This window comes from Camarhynchus parvulus, chromosome 13, assembly GCF_901933205.1.
Source record: "Camarhynchus parvulus chromosome 13, STF_HiC, whole genome shotgun sequence".
Lineage (NCBI taxonomy): Eukaryota > Metazoa > Chordata > Aves > Passeriformes > Thraupidae > Camarhynchus > Camarhynchus parvulus.
In genome coordinates, this window is record NC_044583.1 from 17206460 (window position 1) to 17220776 (window position 14317).

General features: G+C 46.7%; 3 protein-coding genes across 3 annotated transcripts; all 3 read left to right on the forward strand.

Moving 5' to 3' along the window:
- Positions 1-816: 816 nt before the first annotated feature.
- GDF9 (growth differentiation factor 9) lies at positions 817-3228 on the forward strand. Its single transcript, XM_030957655.1, has 2 exons — positions 817-1246; positions 2300-3228. The coding sequence occupies exons 1-2, from the start codon at positions 817-819 to the stop codon at positions 3226-3228; spliced, it is 1359 nt and encodes a 452-aa protein (XP_030813515.1).
- A 2730-nt stretch (positions 3229-5958) lies between these two features.
- Positions 5959-6901, forward strand: LOC115908672 (cytochrome b-c1 complex subunit 8). Its single transcript, XM_030957444.1, has 2 exons — positions 5959-6183; positions 6647-6901. Exons 1-2 carry the CDS (start codon positions 6030-6032, stop codon positions 6739-6741), a joined length of 249 nt encoding a protein of 82 aa, XP_030813304.1. The 5' UTR covers positions 5959-6029; the 3' UTR covers positions 6742-6901.
- A 4156-nt stretch (positions 6902-11057) lies between these two features.
- LEAP2 (liver enriched antimicrobial peptide 2) lies at positions 11058-12686 on the forward strand. Its single transcript, XM_030957726.1, is given in 4 exon segments — positions 11058-11114; positions 11539-11574; positions 11577-11692; positions 12650-12686. Coding segments are annotated over 4 exon segments (246 nt in total).
- Positions 12687-14317: the final 1631 nt, after the last annotated feature.

Consider the following 14317-nt stretch of genomic DNA (forward strand, 5'->3'; position numbering starts at 1 on the left):
GAAGGACCAGTATAAAAAAAAATCTGAAGAAATAACTCAAATCTGGTGTACAGCAGGTGACCTCAAACCTCACCTCAGGCAGTACACAGGGCAGGTAACACCAGCAGACTCTCCATTGTTCACAATTTTTGATTTGTCAGGGCTTTATTTACTCTCCTGCTTGTAAACAAGAGCTTGTCAGGCAGGAAAATACACCAGGGAAGCTGAAAGAGATAGTAACAAGCTTGGCAAACTCAGCTTTCCACTGCAGCACACCAAGGCAAGAGGGAGAACACCTGATATAGCCCCTAAATTAAGCTACCTGTAAGATGCTCTCAAAGCAGCCTCAAACCTTCTTCCTTAACAAAACCCACAACTTGATACCCAGCGAACAGCTGGGGACTGGGTTCTTCAGCTCAGAGTTGGTAAAACTACTCCACCAGCACATAGAGAGAGGCCAAAGGCTAAAAGAGTAATATTTAGCTTTATATATTCCTGCAAATAAACCAGGATTAATTAGAGCAGGCAGCACTAATGCCTCCCGAGCTCCCTCTGCGGGCTGGCACTCGCTCCCAGCCTGTGATTTCCCATGTGAAAAAGGTTAACTCAGAATTAGTATCTCTTTATAATAAGCTCCCAGGGCCAAGGCTTAGCCCAACTGCACTGAACCTGTGGTTTCAAGGACCAGCTGCAGATCTTTCTCTTTGTTTCCTAATCAGAAGGAAGCCTCCCTCACATTCCACAGCTGCAAACTATATAAGGGATGGGGTTCAGGTACCCTTGTTTTTCCTCGAGTACTTGAGGGGAGGTGATTTTTCATCTGCGGCCCTCAAGAGCATGGAGAGCACTTGGAGGATTTGTGTTTGTTTGTACTGCTGCTTGCCCTGGCTCTCTGCTGGCACGCAGTGCTCGCCCCGTTCCCGAGGCCGGGGGGGCTCTGCGGAGGCCCCTGGGGTTTTGGGCGCTCCTGAGGCTGCTGCCAGCCAGCTCAGCGCGGGGCTGCAGCTGCCCCAAGGTGCGGCACCAGCCCATGCCCTCCTGCCCCCCCTGCTCAAGGTGCTGCACGACCGCGGTCCCCGGGGCTGGCACAACGAGGCGCCGCGGCTGCAGCCGGACTCCAGGGCCCTTCGGTACATGAAGAGGCTGTACAGGATGTCTGCCACCAGGGACGGCATCCCCAAGGCGCAGCGAGGCCGCCTCTATAACACGGTGAGGCTCTTCACCCCGTGCTGGGAATGCGAGCACAGCCCCGCGCACCTGGGCAAAGGTAGGTATGCAGTGCTGGGAAGGGCATGCGGGGTTTCTGTGTGTTCTGTGCCGGCAGCACCAGATTAAAATACCTCCTTTCTTTAGCGCTGCTGCTATTTTAGTCCTGGAGGCTCTTCTCCTAAATCGGGGGAGTTTTTCATAGCCTACTTCTCCTTGAGTTGCATTAGGTACAGACTTTACAGGCTGGGGAATACCACACAAGTGGTATGTACAAGACATGCTGATGTTTCAGGCTGACTCATCTCCTCATGAGTCAGAAAAAGTCACAAGCAGATCTCAGTGAAATAAGAAAAGTGGAAGAACTGTTGAGGCATAATGGGTAGTACATTTCCTTCTACAGCCCACCTTGGCTTTGCTTTTTTCAAAGAGCTACAGCGCAGATAGGAGACTTGTACCAAACTGCCAGAACCCACTGCCAGAGACTCCTCTCCTCGCCCAGTGCATTTGCTAGAAAAGAATCATGACCAATCCCTGAAGGGAAGAGTAGAATTACTCATAAATCATGCTCAGAACTGGGATGGCTGGGCACACCGTAACTTATGGTGCTTCTGTGGCTTTCTTAAATGTGGGCTGATCACAACAACAGCACCTAGAAATTGTTGGCTGTTAATCCTGCTGAGGTGACCTGAGTTCTCCTGACTTGGGTTTTTCACTAGAAAGACAGATAAACACAAGCACTGTGCTGCTGCACAGGAACAGCCCTTTGAGGTGGAGTTCATGGTTTGTATCATCTGGAGTGTTTCGTTCCTGTTACCCCACACCAGCACTAAAGAGACAACAGCTGACTTCCTCCTGTGCTGGTTCTTTTAAAGTAATGAATCCTAATAACTGTTAAAACCAGGGATTTTCTTTGTTTCTTTTAAAATGTCTTAATTTTTAACTCATATGTCCCTGACCAAAGTAGAAATTTCACATAGTAAATGTAAGGGAGGGCATCAAAATTGTTTTCTTATGCTGCTGAATAATTTTTACTTATCCACTACAACAGTATTTATGTCTAGGTGGAAAAATAAGACACACTAACACTACAGGAATCTGTTTCCCTTCCCAGGAGATGCTCACTCGGTGGATTTACTCTTCAGCTTGGATCGTGTTACTTCTCTGGAGCACTTACTCAAGTCTGTCTTGCTCTATTCCTTTGACACATCTGTTCCCATTTCCTCTTCCATTACCTGCATATGCCATTTATCCCTTAAGGAACATGATTTTTCCAGCCAAGTTTGTCCCAGCATTTCCCACTCTTTAGCTTTTAGCCTGCACTTTGACGTTAGGAAACGCAAATGGGTGGAGATGGATGTGACTTCTTTCCTCCAGCCTCTGATTGCTACGAACCGGAGGAACGTGCACATGGCTCTGAACTTCACTTGTCTGATGGGTGACCCAAGAGGGAGCACGAAACTGGGAAACGCTGTGAATGTGACACTGGTTCCCCCTTCCCTTCTGCTCTATCTGAATGACACCAGCGAGCAAGCTTATCACCGGGGGAGCTCAGTGGGGCACGGGAGGAAAAGCAGCAGCCCGCTGGTGGATCCTCCAAGGGGTGACCAAGGCAATCCCCAGGGTAAAAGGGCCTCTCGCCAGCGAAGGAATGAGCATCCCAAAGCGGCCCCAGCCTCCTCACCCCATAACCTGAGCGAGTACCTGAAGCAGTTTGTGTTCCCTCAGCACGAGTGCGAGCTGCACAACTTCCGCCTGAGCTTCAGCCAGCTGCGCTGGGACCGCTGGATCATCGCCCCGCACCGCTACAGCCCGCAGTTCTGCCGGGGGGACTGTCCCCGCGCCCTGGGCCAGCGCTACGGCTCCCCGGTGCACGCCATGGTGCAGACCCTCATCTACGAGCGCCTGGACCCCGCCGTGCCCCGGCCCTCGTGCGTGCCCGCCGCCTACAGCCCGCTCAGCGTGCTGACCATCGAGCCCGACGGCTCCATCGCCTACAAGGAGTACGAGGACATGATCGCCACCAAGTGCACCTGCCGCTAGTGGCACTGCTTGGGCTGGGTTTGCACTCCAAATACAGCTTTTACTTTTGCATCCTCAAGGTGCTGTAGCTACGATCACTGAGCAGCGTTGCTGTAACTCCGGGAGCTGGGATTTAGCACCGAGTTAGCAGAAGGGGGGTTCACATCAGAGCACTGGTTTTTGTACTCACTCAGCCTTTCTAGAACGTGCAATTAAATGTAAATAGTGTCTTTTTATTGGGAGAATTTTGTATTTAAAATGGGGGAAAGGTTTCAACTACTTAATGTCTATTTTTAAGCTGCTTTATTACAGATTTAAAAAAAAGGAGATAAATAAATGGCTGTCACACATACCCTGACATGCAGTGCCTGCTACTCTGCCTCTACAGAAACCTGGTGTGTAGCATCACCAGCAATGACTAGGAAGGGGAGAAAGTCTTTAATGTCAGAATTATTTCTTCAGTTTTTCATTCTCTTCCCCTACCACATTCCAGCTCTTCCAAGCAGGGTGACAAAACCCTTCCTCACAGTTCTATAAAGATTAACAGGTTGTTTTTTGCTTCTGTTGCACTCTTTGGGCTTTCTCAGCTAAAAGAGGAGTAAGAATTTAAGGGCAACTGAGGATAATTTGTGAACACTTAAATCAAGGCACCTGTTTTGGTAACAATTGGCATCAGGTGAGGCTTCCTTTGATTCAAAAATGAGGAGCAGCTGTCCATGGGGTGAGGGCAGAGGGTTGTCCACTGGAGCCACACTGCCACTGGCTTCTGAAGTAGGAAGAATTGTTTAAAAAGCTTAATCCCCCAAAATGGCTTCTAAAAGCCTTAAATGTGTTGATGTAAATGCTGGTCAATGGGTTTAATATGCTGAAATGTGGGGCTGCAGCTTTGTTTCCTCTCACAATGAAACTGTAGGTAACAAGTGCCTCAACTGTAGATGCTTTCACACCAAATTTTTACTGTAATTGATTTATTATGATTTATTTTCTCCTCCTGGACTTGGGGTTCATACACAAACCTCTTGGCTTTAGTGGGGATTTTTCTTGTTTGTTTGTTAATTAAAGGCTGTGGAGCAGCGCTATCTTGCAAAACTTGTTCAGAACATTCTTTAACATTGACTTGCTAATGGATTAATAAATAAATGCTATAACTTTCTGCACTCAGCCACCCAACCAGCCCCTACCTGAGATCCTGAGCTCTTCCAGAGGCTGGGAATTCAGCCTGGCAGGGCAGGGACTGCTGAGTGGTGTCACTCTGATGGTTCACCTGGTCACTGAACCCATGGATGGTGGGGTGTCTGGAGAGCTCCTGGAGCACAAATCTGCCCTAAAATTGAACATCCTGCTCCAGGTTTCAGTCTCTGACTGAAATCAAAGTGGTTGACACCAAAAGCTCAAAACAGAAGCCTGGTGTCACATAAAACCATCCTCGTGCCAGTACTGTGGGCAGCTGGGTCAGTTTGGATTGTATCACTCCTGCTTTTCCCTTCAAACTTTGGGAATTTGGCTTTGCTCACCTGCCAGAAAAGAAAATAAATGGAAATATTTCTGAAACAAATCCTTCTATGGTGAAATGTTTAATATAGTCCAATAATCCCAATATATTCTAATAGTCCATGAATGGGTATCATCTTTAATATAGTACAATAATTCCAATAATAATATAGTAAATGTGTAATATATTGTAATAATACCAATAATGTTGAACCTATCCAATATATTCTAATAATAATTCTAACAATGTTGAAGATGTTTAACATATTCTAACTAATCTAATATAGTGCAATATTAGTTTAAATAACGGCAAATATGTCTAATAGAGCATAATGATCCAAATAAAGTTGAAAATGTCTAATACAGTCCAATAATTCTACTATAATTCAAATCATGGTGAAAATGTCTAATATTCTAACCATTCTCATCTAGTCTAATAATAATTCCAATAATGTTAAATATGCCTAACAATTCTAGTATCTTCTAATAATTTCAATTATGTAGAAGATGATTAATTATATTATAGTAATCCTAACAATTATCCGTCAATGTGGAAGCTGATATAATAATTCTAATATATTCTAATTATAATTGCAATAACGTTGAAGATCTCTAATATATTCTAATAGTAATTTAAGTTTGATATTGAATATATTATATAATTCGAATAATATGGAATAGGTCTAAATAGTCTAATAATTATAGACTCTATTAATAATTCCAGTAATAGTGAAGATATCTTATATAATCTAATAGTAATTTCAGTTATGTGGTAGGTGTCTCATACATTCTAATAATAATTCCAATATTGTTTACGATGCTCATTGTGGGGTGGGATATTTAACCTTTAAAAGCCTTTTCCAGCGCAAACACTTCCATAATTCCACGATTTTCTGCTTCAGACCATTCCGCTGTTCATCGGAACTCCACAATCGCCACACGAAAAGTGGGGGGGTTTCCTCAGACCATTATTTATTTTTCATCGGAGCTCCACAATCGCCATACAAAAGTCATTTTTTTTCTCCATTATTTATTTTTGGCGGTTTTCCGCCTGAGGCACCGCCCCCCCCGCCCCTCACGGCGCAGGTGCCTCGCGCGACTCCCCCCCCTTCCCCTCAGGGCAGGGCCCGTTTATGGCGCACATTATTTATTACAAATCGCCTGTTAAAAACACACTTTAGTGTAACTGTGATTTATCACACGCGGGTTTCACCGCCCCTACCGTTAATTACAAACGGAAAGCGCCGCTCGCGGTGCCCCGGAAGGCCTCGCCGAGGCAGTTCCGGGGCGGGCGGCGGCCATTGCGCTGTGACCGAGGGGACACCGCGGCCATGGGGAAGCACTTCGGGAATCTGGCGCGGGTGCGCCATGTCATCTCCTACAGCCTGTCGCCCTTCGAGCAGCAAGCCTTCCCCAATGTCCTGTCCCACGGCGTCCCCAACGTGGGCCGCCGCTTCGCCTCCCAGGTGTTGAAGGTGGTGCCCCGTGAGTACAGGGGGGGATTCCCTCTTTTTTGTACCTCCTTCGTAGTGTAAACTTGGGGAGGGGGAAGCACTGGGGCAGGGTGGGGGTTGTGGGATGTTGTTGTGTCGCTGGAGGTAGGTGCTGTGCACGGTGCAGTGTCTCCTCACTGCGGTGTCCCCATAGTGTGAATATTCCATTCTCGCAGTGTCCCCGTGTGGTGAAATCCCCTTCTCCCACTGTCCCCGTGTTGTGAAATCCCCTTATTCCAGTGTCCCCTCCCTGCAGTGTCCTTTTTAGGTGTCCAGTCACTGCATCGTATGCCACTTTATTGTGAATGCCCCCTTACTGCAGTGTCCCCTCGCTGCATTATTCCCTTAGAGCAGTGTTCCCTCGTCCCACTGTCCCTTTATGGAGAGTGTCCCTTTCTAGCAGTGTCCCCTCATTGTGGTGTCCCCTGACCGAGCCTGTCCTCTGTCCCTGGCAGCCCTGGCCCTCGGTTACCTGATTTATTCCTGGGGGACGCAGGAGTTCGAGCGGCTCAAGAGGAAGAACCCGGCTGACTACGAGTGCGACCAGTGACCAGGAGCAGTGCCCAGTGACCAGGAGCAGTGCCCAGTGACCAGGAGCAGTGCCCACGTGGCTCCGGAGCTCCCCGGGACCTGCTGTGCTTGTTCCCACGGCCGGAGGGGATTAACAGGGAGATAAGCCTTGGCTAATAAACTGTAACTTTGCCCCATGACTCTGTGTGAAATCCGTGTCTTGAGCTGTTTGAGGTGAGGAGCATCAAATCCCTTGTCTGGTTCTCTCTGTACAGGCAGATAATCAGGCTGAAGTTCCATGTGCTCGGATGTTTTATCTTAGAGCACTTCCAGCCTTTGTAATTCTTGTTTCTTTGAAATATTTCTCAGTATAAAGTGCAACGAGGGCTGGTTTGAAATTGTTCCTTGTCCCCTTTATTTTTCCCATCACTGGCCACTGCTTTTCCTCCAGCCTTGAGATCTGTGAAAAACAAACACTCCCTGGTTTGGTGTTGATTAAAGCTGGATGGGCTGGCTGGTTTGGGATTTGGGATGGACCCTGACCTCTGGCTGGAGGCTCACTCTTCATGGGAGCCCTGGGCAGAAGATGAAGGGGAACAGGTACAGGCTGCACCAGGAGAGGTTTCATGTCTGTGTAACAAAGGAATTTTTTCCAGTGAGAACAATCTGTCCCTGGAACAGCCTGGCGGTTTCAGGAGGTGACTGGACGGGGTGCCAGGTAACCTCCTCTGGGCTCCCTTCCCACAGATCCTGCACCAGCTGATCTGCCAAGGTCCCTTCCAACCTGGGCTGTTCTCTGATCCTATGATTCTAATTACCTAGTTATGCTAATGTTAATTGGGTAATTAACTACACTCTGATATCTGATCAGTGGTAAGAGGCTGCATCAGAACCTTCTTGAAAACTGCCAGTAGAAGCAAGACTGTTTAATGCCTGAAGATGATTAAAAATCAGCTGCTGGTAATAAAGTTGACACAGGTGACAAAATTCACCCCATGTCTCTTGAGTGTAGAAACACCTTCACTGTTGGAAGCTCAGAACACCTGGCTGGTCCCTTTATCCTAATTTTTGCCTCGCAGTGTTCCAGTGACTGCCTCCAGCTCCCACCCCATGCAGAGCAACACGTTGAGTGTTCCTGCTGTGCTATTCCTGGAGCTGTCCTGGGGGTTTATCTTATCTGCAGGGCAGGAATGACGTTTCCCTGTGTGCTCAGGGCTGGGCTGTCAGGAAGACAATGATGCTCTCACTTCAGGAAGCTGGGGTGATGCAATTTTTGTAGCTCAGTGCTGGAGTATTTTGGGGACCAGAGCACGTGAGACCCAGCTCAGCCTCTTTGCCCCAAGCACAGCCTGAGGTTGGCATAAGTAGCAATAAAATCAATCAGCCAGTGCTCCCAAGTTGTCCCAAAAATACTCTGTGCTTAACTGCATTTTGGGTCACTGGTATTTTCCAGGCAGCTTAGGCAAGTGGGGAGCAACAAACTGGCTGCTGTGGCTGTGAGCTAGCAGAGATGTATAGAGGCAGATTTATCCCAGAAGAGACCTCAAAGCCCATCCAGTGCCACCCCTGCCGTGGGCAGGGACACCTTCCACTGTCCCCGGCTGCTCCAAGCCCTGTCCAGCCTGGCCTTGGACACTTGCAGGGATCCAGAGGCAGCCACAGCTGCTCAGGGAAATGTGTGTCAGGACCTCACAGGGAACAATTCCCAATATCCCATCTAACCCTGGCAGTCTGAAGCCATTCCCCCACGTCTGTCACTGTGTGCCTGTATAAAATCCCTCTCCCTGAGCCATTTCATTCAGAACGTGTGTCCTGCTCACAGTGCCCCCAAGAGCCGCAGAGCTGGGTGGCCTCAGTGACAGCCCCGTGCAGCTGTGCCTCAGCAGCTCTGTCACCCTGTGCTGTCCTAGCACCGCCCGGGGCTCTCACGAGGTCCCTGCTCCTGCTCACAGACAGCTGAACCGTGCCTGGCCCAGGGGCCAGACCAACGCAAACAAAGGGACAGAGGGGCAGCGGCACCGCGGCCACGCGCCGGCCACGGCAGGGTCAGCACAGAGGGACAGGGTCAGCACCGAGCTGCTCCACAGCACCCTGCTGCTACCCTGCCCAGCCCTCCCCTGCCCCTGCCCCATCCCGACCCTGCCCTGCCATCCTGCAACCGTGCCCACCCATCCTAATCCTGCCCTGCCAACCTCCACCTCGGATGCAGGCCCCATTCCCAGCTGGGATGGCTCCTGCCAGCCCTGTGGCAGTGGGAATTCAACCCATGGGCATTTCAGAATCCGAACAAGGGGCTTGAGAAGTTTTCACTCATTTATTTCTGTTCTCCTTTGGGCAATTATTAGAAGAGCAACATTTTGTGTTTCTTTTCTCACATCTCTGCTGTGGGGTCTTACTGGCCTGTGGGAACTGAGGGCATGGAAAGGACCAGCTCAGTTATACCCTTTTTTTCTCCCAATTTCTTGCACAGAGGAGTTTGCTGCCTGACAGGGACAGTCTGATGCTATTAGTGACCCAGAGGGACAGACAACAATTCTGATTTATCATCACAAAGTACCAGCTTTCCCCAGCCAGAAACGCTGAGGGACAATGACTTACAGAGGGCTCTGCTGCTCTTCCAAACCTTGTGCTTCATGGAAGTTGTCAGGGCTCCTGCTGCTTGTCCTCCTTTGTGTTCTGCACTAGTTCCTGATGGAAACAGCAGAAATTAGAACTCAGTTACATGAAAAGGAAGGCCTCCATGGGAAAAACAACTGAGAAGTTCCCACCCAAATATAAAATAAACTTTTTAAGTTCAGCTACTTGTCTGCCATGGTTTACTGTCGCATTTCCTTCCCTTAAGATCCAAGAAGGTGAAATAATGAAAATTTTGATTCCTCCTCCCAGAAAAGCAAAACCAGTAGGGCAGAGGAAGGCGTGTAAGAACCATCCCATGATGGGAATGATTGAATAGTGTTGTGCACTGTGCTGGGAAGGTTTTTCTTTTCATCCAGGGAAATTTGGGCTAAGGGGTAATCATCTGACATCGCAGCATTATCTTAATCTAAGTCAGTTGCTCTCCACGCTGGCACTTGTGCCTTCATATTAAGCAATCAGAGAAATAGAGCCTGTGACATCCAGATCTGTATTTGCAATTTAGCTAAAACAGTTCATTAGACACTTATTACTTTATAAAAGTATTTACTTGAATTCAAACAGTGTGTTCCAAAACCTGCACACAGTGACACAGGTTTCTATATCACTCTGCAATCTCAGATGTCTTGACCTGACAGAGGTGGGTGCCAGCAGAACCACAGTGTGGTTTGGGTTGGAAAGGCCCTTAAAGCTCTTGCAGTTCCCCCCACCTTCACTAGCCCAGGTTGCTCCAAGCCCCATCCAACGAGATCCACAAGATCCCACAGGTGAGGAGCCACAAGACACTGGGACAGGCACAAGTGTGTAGGCAGAGGGGAGAGGAGATGAGAGGCACCAGCTGCGCTCACACCTTTCTCTGCTGCTGCAATCTCACCCCACAATGGAAAAACTGAATGTTCCTCTCAATGACAATGAGCCCCTCCACCCCCAATGGAGATGGTGGCACTTCTGGAAGCCTGATGGTGAGTGACACAGCTGGGGCAGAGATGGCTCATCCATGAAACCACAGGCTGCACATGGAGTCCTCAGCTCCAGACAAGCCCTGAGCAGCCTCTTCCATTACTTACCTAGAGATTATTATCTTTGACACTTTGGGATTCCTGGGGGAAGAGCTCTTTGAGTTATCACACATTTTCCCAAACCCAGCTGGAAAGTGTTACATCTGCTTTTTGGGCACTGTGTGCCTGGAAATAAAGGTTAAGCAACTTCCTTATGGTTCTTTCATGTACCAAGAGTGAGAAACAAACCAAAAGCACAATTCTCTGCTCCAAATCAGCTTGGTAAGACAACCCTTACCCCTGGTTGGCTAACTCAGAGCTACAGAAGTTAAATTAGGCTTTTGATCTTGACCACAATAATTTGGGCCAGCCCCCCTTTTGCTTACAAATAGACCATGGAGTTCTGGTAACATCTTAGGAGGGCTTTAAAAAAAGGAACAGCTGGCACAAGGGGTCAGCACAACTGACCAGACAAAGTACAAGTGGGAGGGGAGTAAATCATTAGCTCGAGTCAGGCCTTGAACCAGATCACTGCAGCAGATGTAGACTTAGCAATTCTCTCTTGCTCCAAAGCGAACTTTGCTCCTGTAATATCTGGCAGCTGATGCAAAGATAAGAGAATGAAGTCTATAAAAATGTAGCTGACAGTCTGGGAAGTCCCTACTGGAGCTCTTTGTGCCTCCTCTGCCCACAGCTGCTCCAAGTGACAGCTCCCGCTGGGAAGATGCACTGGTGGAAAGTGATGGCAGCCCTTCTGCTCTGCTCACTGCTGCTCAGCCAGGTAAACTGAGACCATACTGAAATAAACTATGTAAAGGGATAATTCAAAGGACAGGCAGTCCATAAAAGCTGTTATGATTTGGATGGACAACTGGCAGGAGTTAAGACGTGACAGCAAGGCTTTTTACAGGATTCAGCATCATAAAAATGTAGTTACTGCCTAGTGAGTACTGGGCTACTCTGAGCCATAGCTCAGCCAGTGATTCTGCCTTCACTCCCAAGAAGATGAAAACCATCACTGATTTGGGTAGATACTTCTTTGGGGTTGGGCTGCAAGCTGTGCTTTACCCAGAGGGTGGTTCAATCTGCAAATCAGAGCGATTTCAAGTTAAGCTTCACTTAGAATGAGGACTGTTGACCTCAGCAGCAGAACAGGGAGCTCTGCAGCTGCCACGTGTGCTGACAGTCACCCTGCCCTGTTTCAGAGCCACGGCGTGTCCCTGTCCCCGAGGCAGCCCCAGGCCCAGCCCCCGGCAGCGCCCGGCAGCGGCGGATGACGCCCTTCTGGAGAGGGGTGTCCCTGAGACCCATCGGGGCCTCGTGCAGGGACAACAGCGAGTGCCTCACCATGCTCTGCAGGTAAGCACGCTCAGCACACTGCTGTGGGCAGGAACTCCCACCTGGGCTCCTCCAAACGGGATCCAGAGGTCGCTCTGTGCATAAAAAAAGATACCAGGAATAGGGATGGGGTAACAGCCTCAGACTCTTTAGTAAGCAGAACAAACAGAGCAGAGTCCAGGCCTCCCGAGTGCCAGCCCCAGTCCTTTCACTGCAACCCCAAATAACTCGGCTGGGCAAAGAGAACAAAGGGCTCCAGACAGCTTTTGGGCAATTTATAGACATTCCCATTAATCCTTCCTTCTAAAGCATGTACTAATGAAAAGTGAAAAGCTTGTATTGATATCTTACTCTAAATTAATCACTTTAAGGTGATTATATTTAAGCTCATAGTTTAAAAAGCAACTACAATATCAAAAGCTATTTAATTCTCATTAGGCATGAGCAAATTGTCCAACTACATATAAATTGATTAGTTAAAATTATTACTTAATTACTTACTGAAAGGTGATTTTCTATGGCACCTGTTGTACACATACACCAGCACTCAGAGACAAGATAGAAAATAATCATTTTCTACTATATGTAAACAGCACTAATAGATAAGTAGATCCTATTATTAATATTATATACTATATATAATATAGTACATATAATAAATAATAATATAGATATAATATACTATATGTATATCCTATTATTAATGAATATTATTATAAATAAGCTTATTTTATATTATAAACTATCAGGATAAGTAAGTAAAAAGGACAGGGTGGGTGGGCTGCTATGCTATGTTTGCGATTCTGATGGAAAGCAAAGACCAAAAAATGAATCAAGACTGAGTAGTTGAGGGGAATACAGAGTGCCTGAACCCAGCACTGCTGGCACAGGGACACAAAGATGCACCTGGGACCCCTGGCAGAGCCTGGCAGGGCAGCCCCAGCCCTCAGTGCCTCACGATGTCTTTTTTTCCCCCAGGAAAAACCGCTGCCTCCTCTCCACGGCCTCAGCGTGAGCTGGCACCAAGCACAGCCTGCACTGTTACTGCTGACCATGCTCCACACACTTGGGATGTATTTATTGACTGCTCAGGAGCTGCAAGGGCCTCAAGCAAGCAGAGTATTTAATATTTCTGTCACATGCGCTGATGAAAGGACTTCAAGGAGCTCAAGAGCATCTCCTCCCCAGCCACGCCTCTGGAGGCCTCTGGCCAAGCTCAATAAAAGGACTCTGCATCTCCTGCTCGTTTGGTTTTTTTGTAATGTTTCCTATTATTTATTTGAAGGTGTGAATTAAAATATATATTCAGCAAAGCAGCTTGGTTTTCCTTGTATCTTGAGCAAAGTGAACGGTGAGCACAGAACTAGGGCTCAGTTCCAGCCAGACTTTGGACATTTATCCTTCCCCCTGGCAGGAGCTAAAGTAGATCAGACCCCATCCCCTCCCAACCTGGCTCTTATCAGCCCTCTGATAAAGCCCTGTTGGAAAGAGGGAGCCAAACTGATAATACTGATAGCAATTCCAATATCCTAAATATATCCAGCAATAAGTGGAATGAGAACTATTTACTTTTAATTACTTCTAATCAAATTTACTTAAATACATGTCCTAGACTGACTTTTGCCACTGACCTTCTCTCCTGTCTTAAAATGAATTGATCAAAATGCTGTTTTGATGTGTTGGATGTCGACTTGGAGGCTGAAAGACAAAAAAAAATATCAGCAAGTCTGGACATACACACTGGATGCTACTTTTCTTTTGTTTCACTGAGCAATAGGATCAACGAAAGAAAAATCTGCCTAAAAATGCACTTCCAGGGAGGAGAAGGCCCCATAAAACAGATACAAGCACAGGGGGTTGGAAGTTTAATACAGAAAATCTATTTGATATTTATTAAACTTAGTTTCTCCAGTTACAGTTTTGCATTGTACAAAGCATTTTAATGACACAGTAGTTAAAAAGATCTTTACAAATTGAAATGTGATACCCTTTTCTCCAAATATTTTAATTGCCATAAATTTGTTTAAAAATACACATTAAACGCATGTTTCAGACACTAAACTTTCTATAATCTCAATACCACAAAATACATAGAATATACTATACAGATGTGGAAAAAATCTAGTTAGTATATAATACTTTGCTCACCATTAACAGCTTTATTACGTGAAATGCACATACTGACTTAGAAATCCTAATTTTGAGCCCCAAAGTACCCTTTGAAATTTCAAATGTATTGCAACAAATAAAATCACAGTTTGTTTCTATTTTTTCCGGTTTTGGTTGAAGACAGATGCCCAAATCTTTTGATAGAAAACAAAATGTAACACATGGACTTGTCATGTACAAAGCATAAAACAGAGACATCCCATTTAGTTACTAATAGTACCTTTCTGTAGGATTAATCAGGGCTTCATTTATAAGTGACAGGTTAAAAGTTACCTCCCCTCCCCAGCCCTCCCCCAAAAGAAAAACCCCTTCTTCACCAAATAATAATTTCAAATAAGATAAAGGATTTTTAATAAATATATAAGCACTTTATCCTCCATATACAAAATTTTTTAAAACAATTTAAAAGGGGGACCAGATACAAATGTCAGGAACTGTGCTTGGAAAGTCATGCCTGGTCCTTGGAGTAGAGTTTGG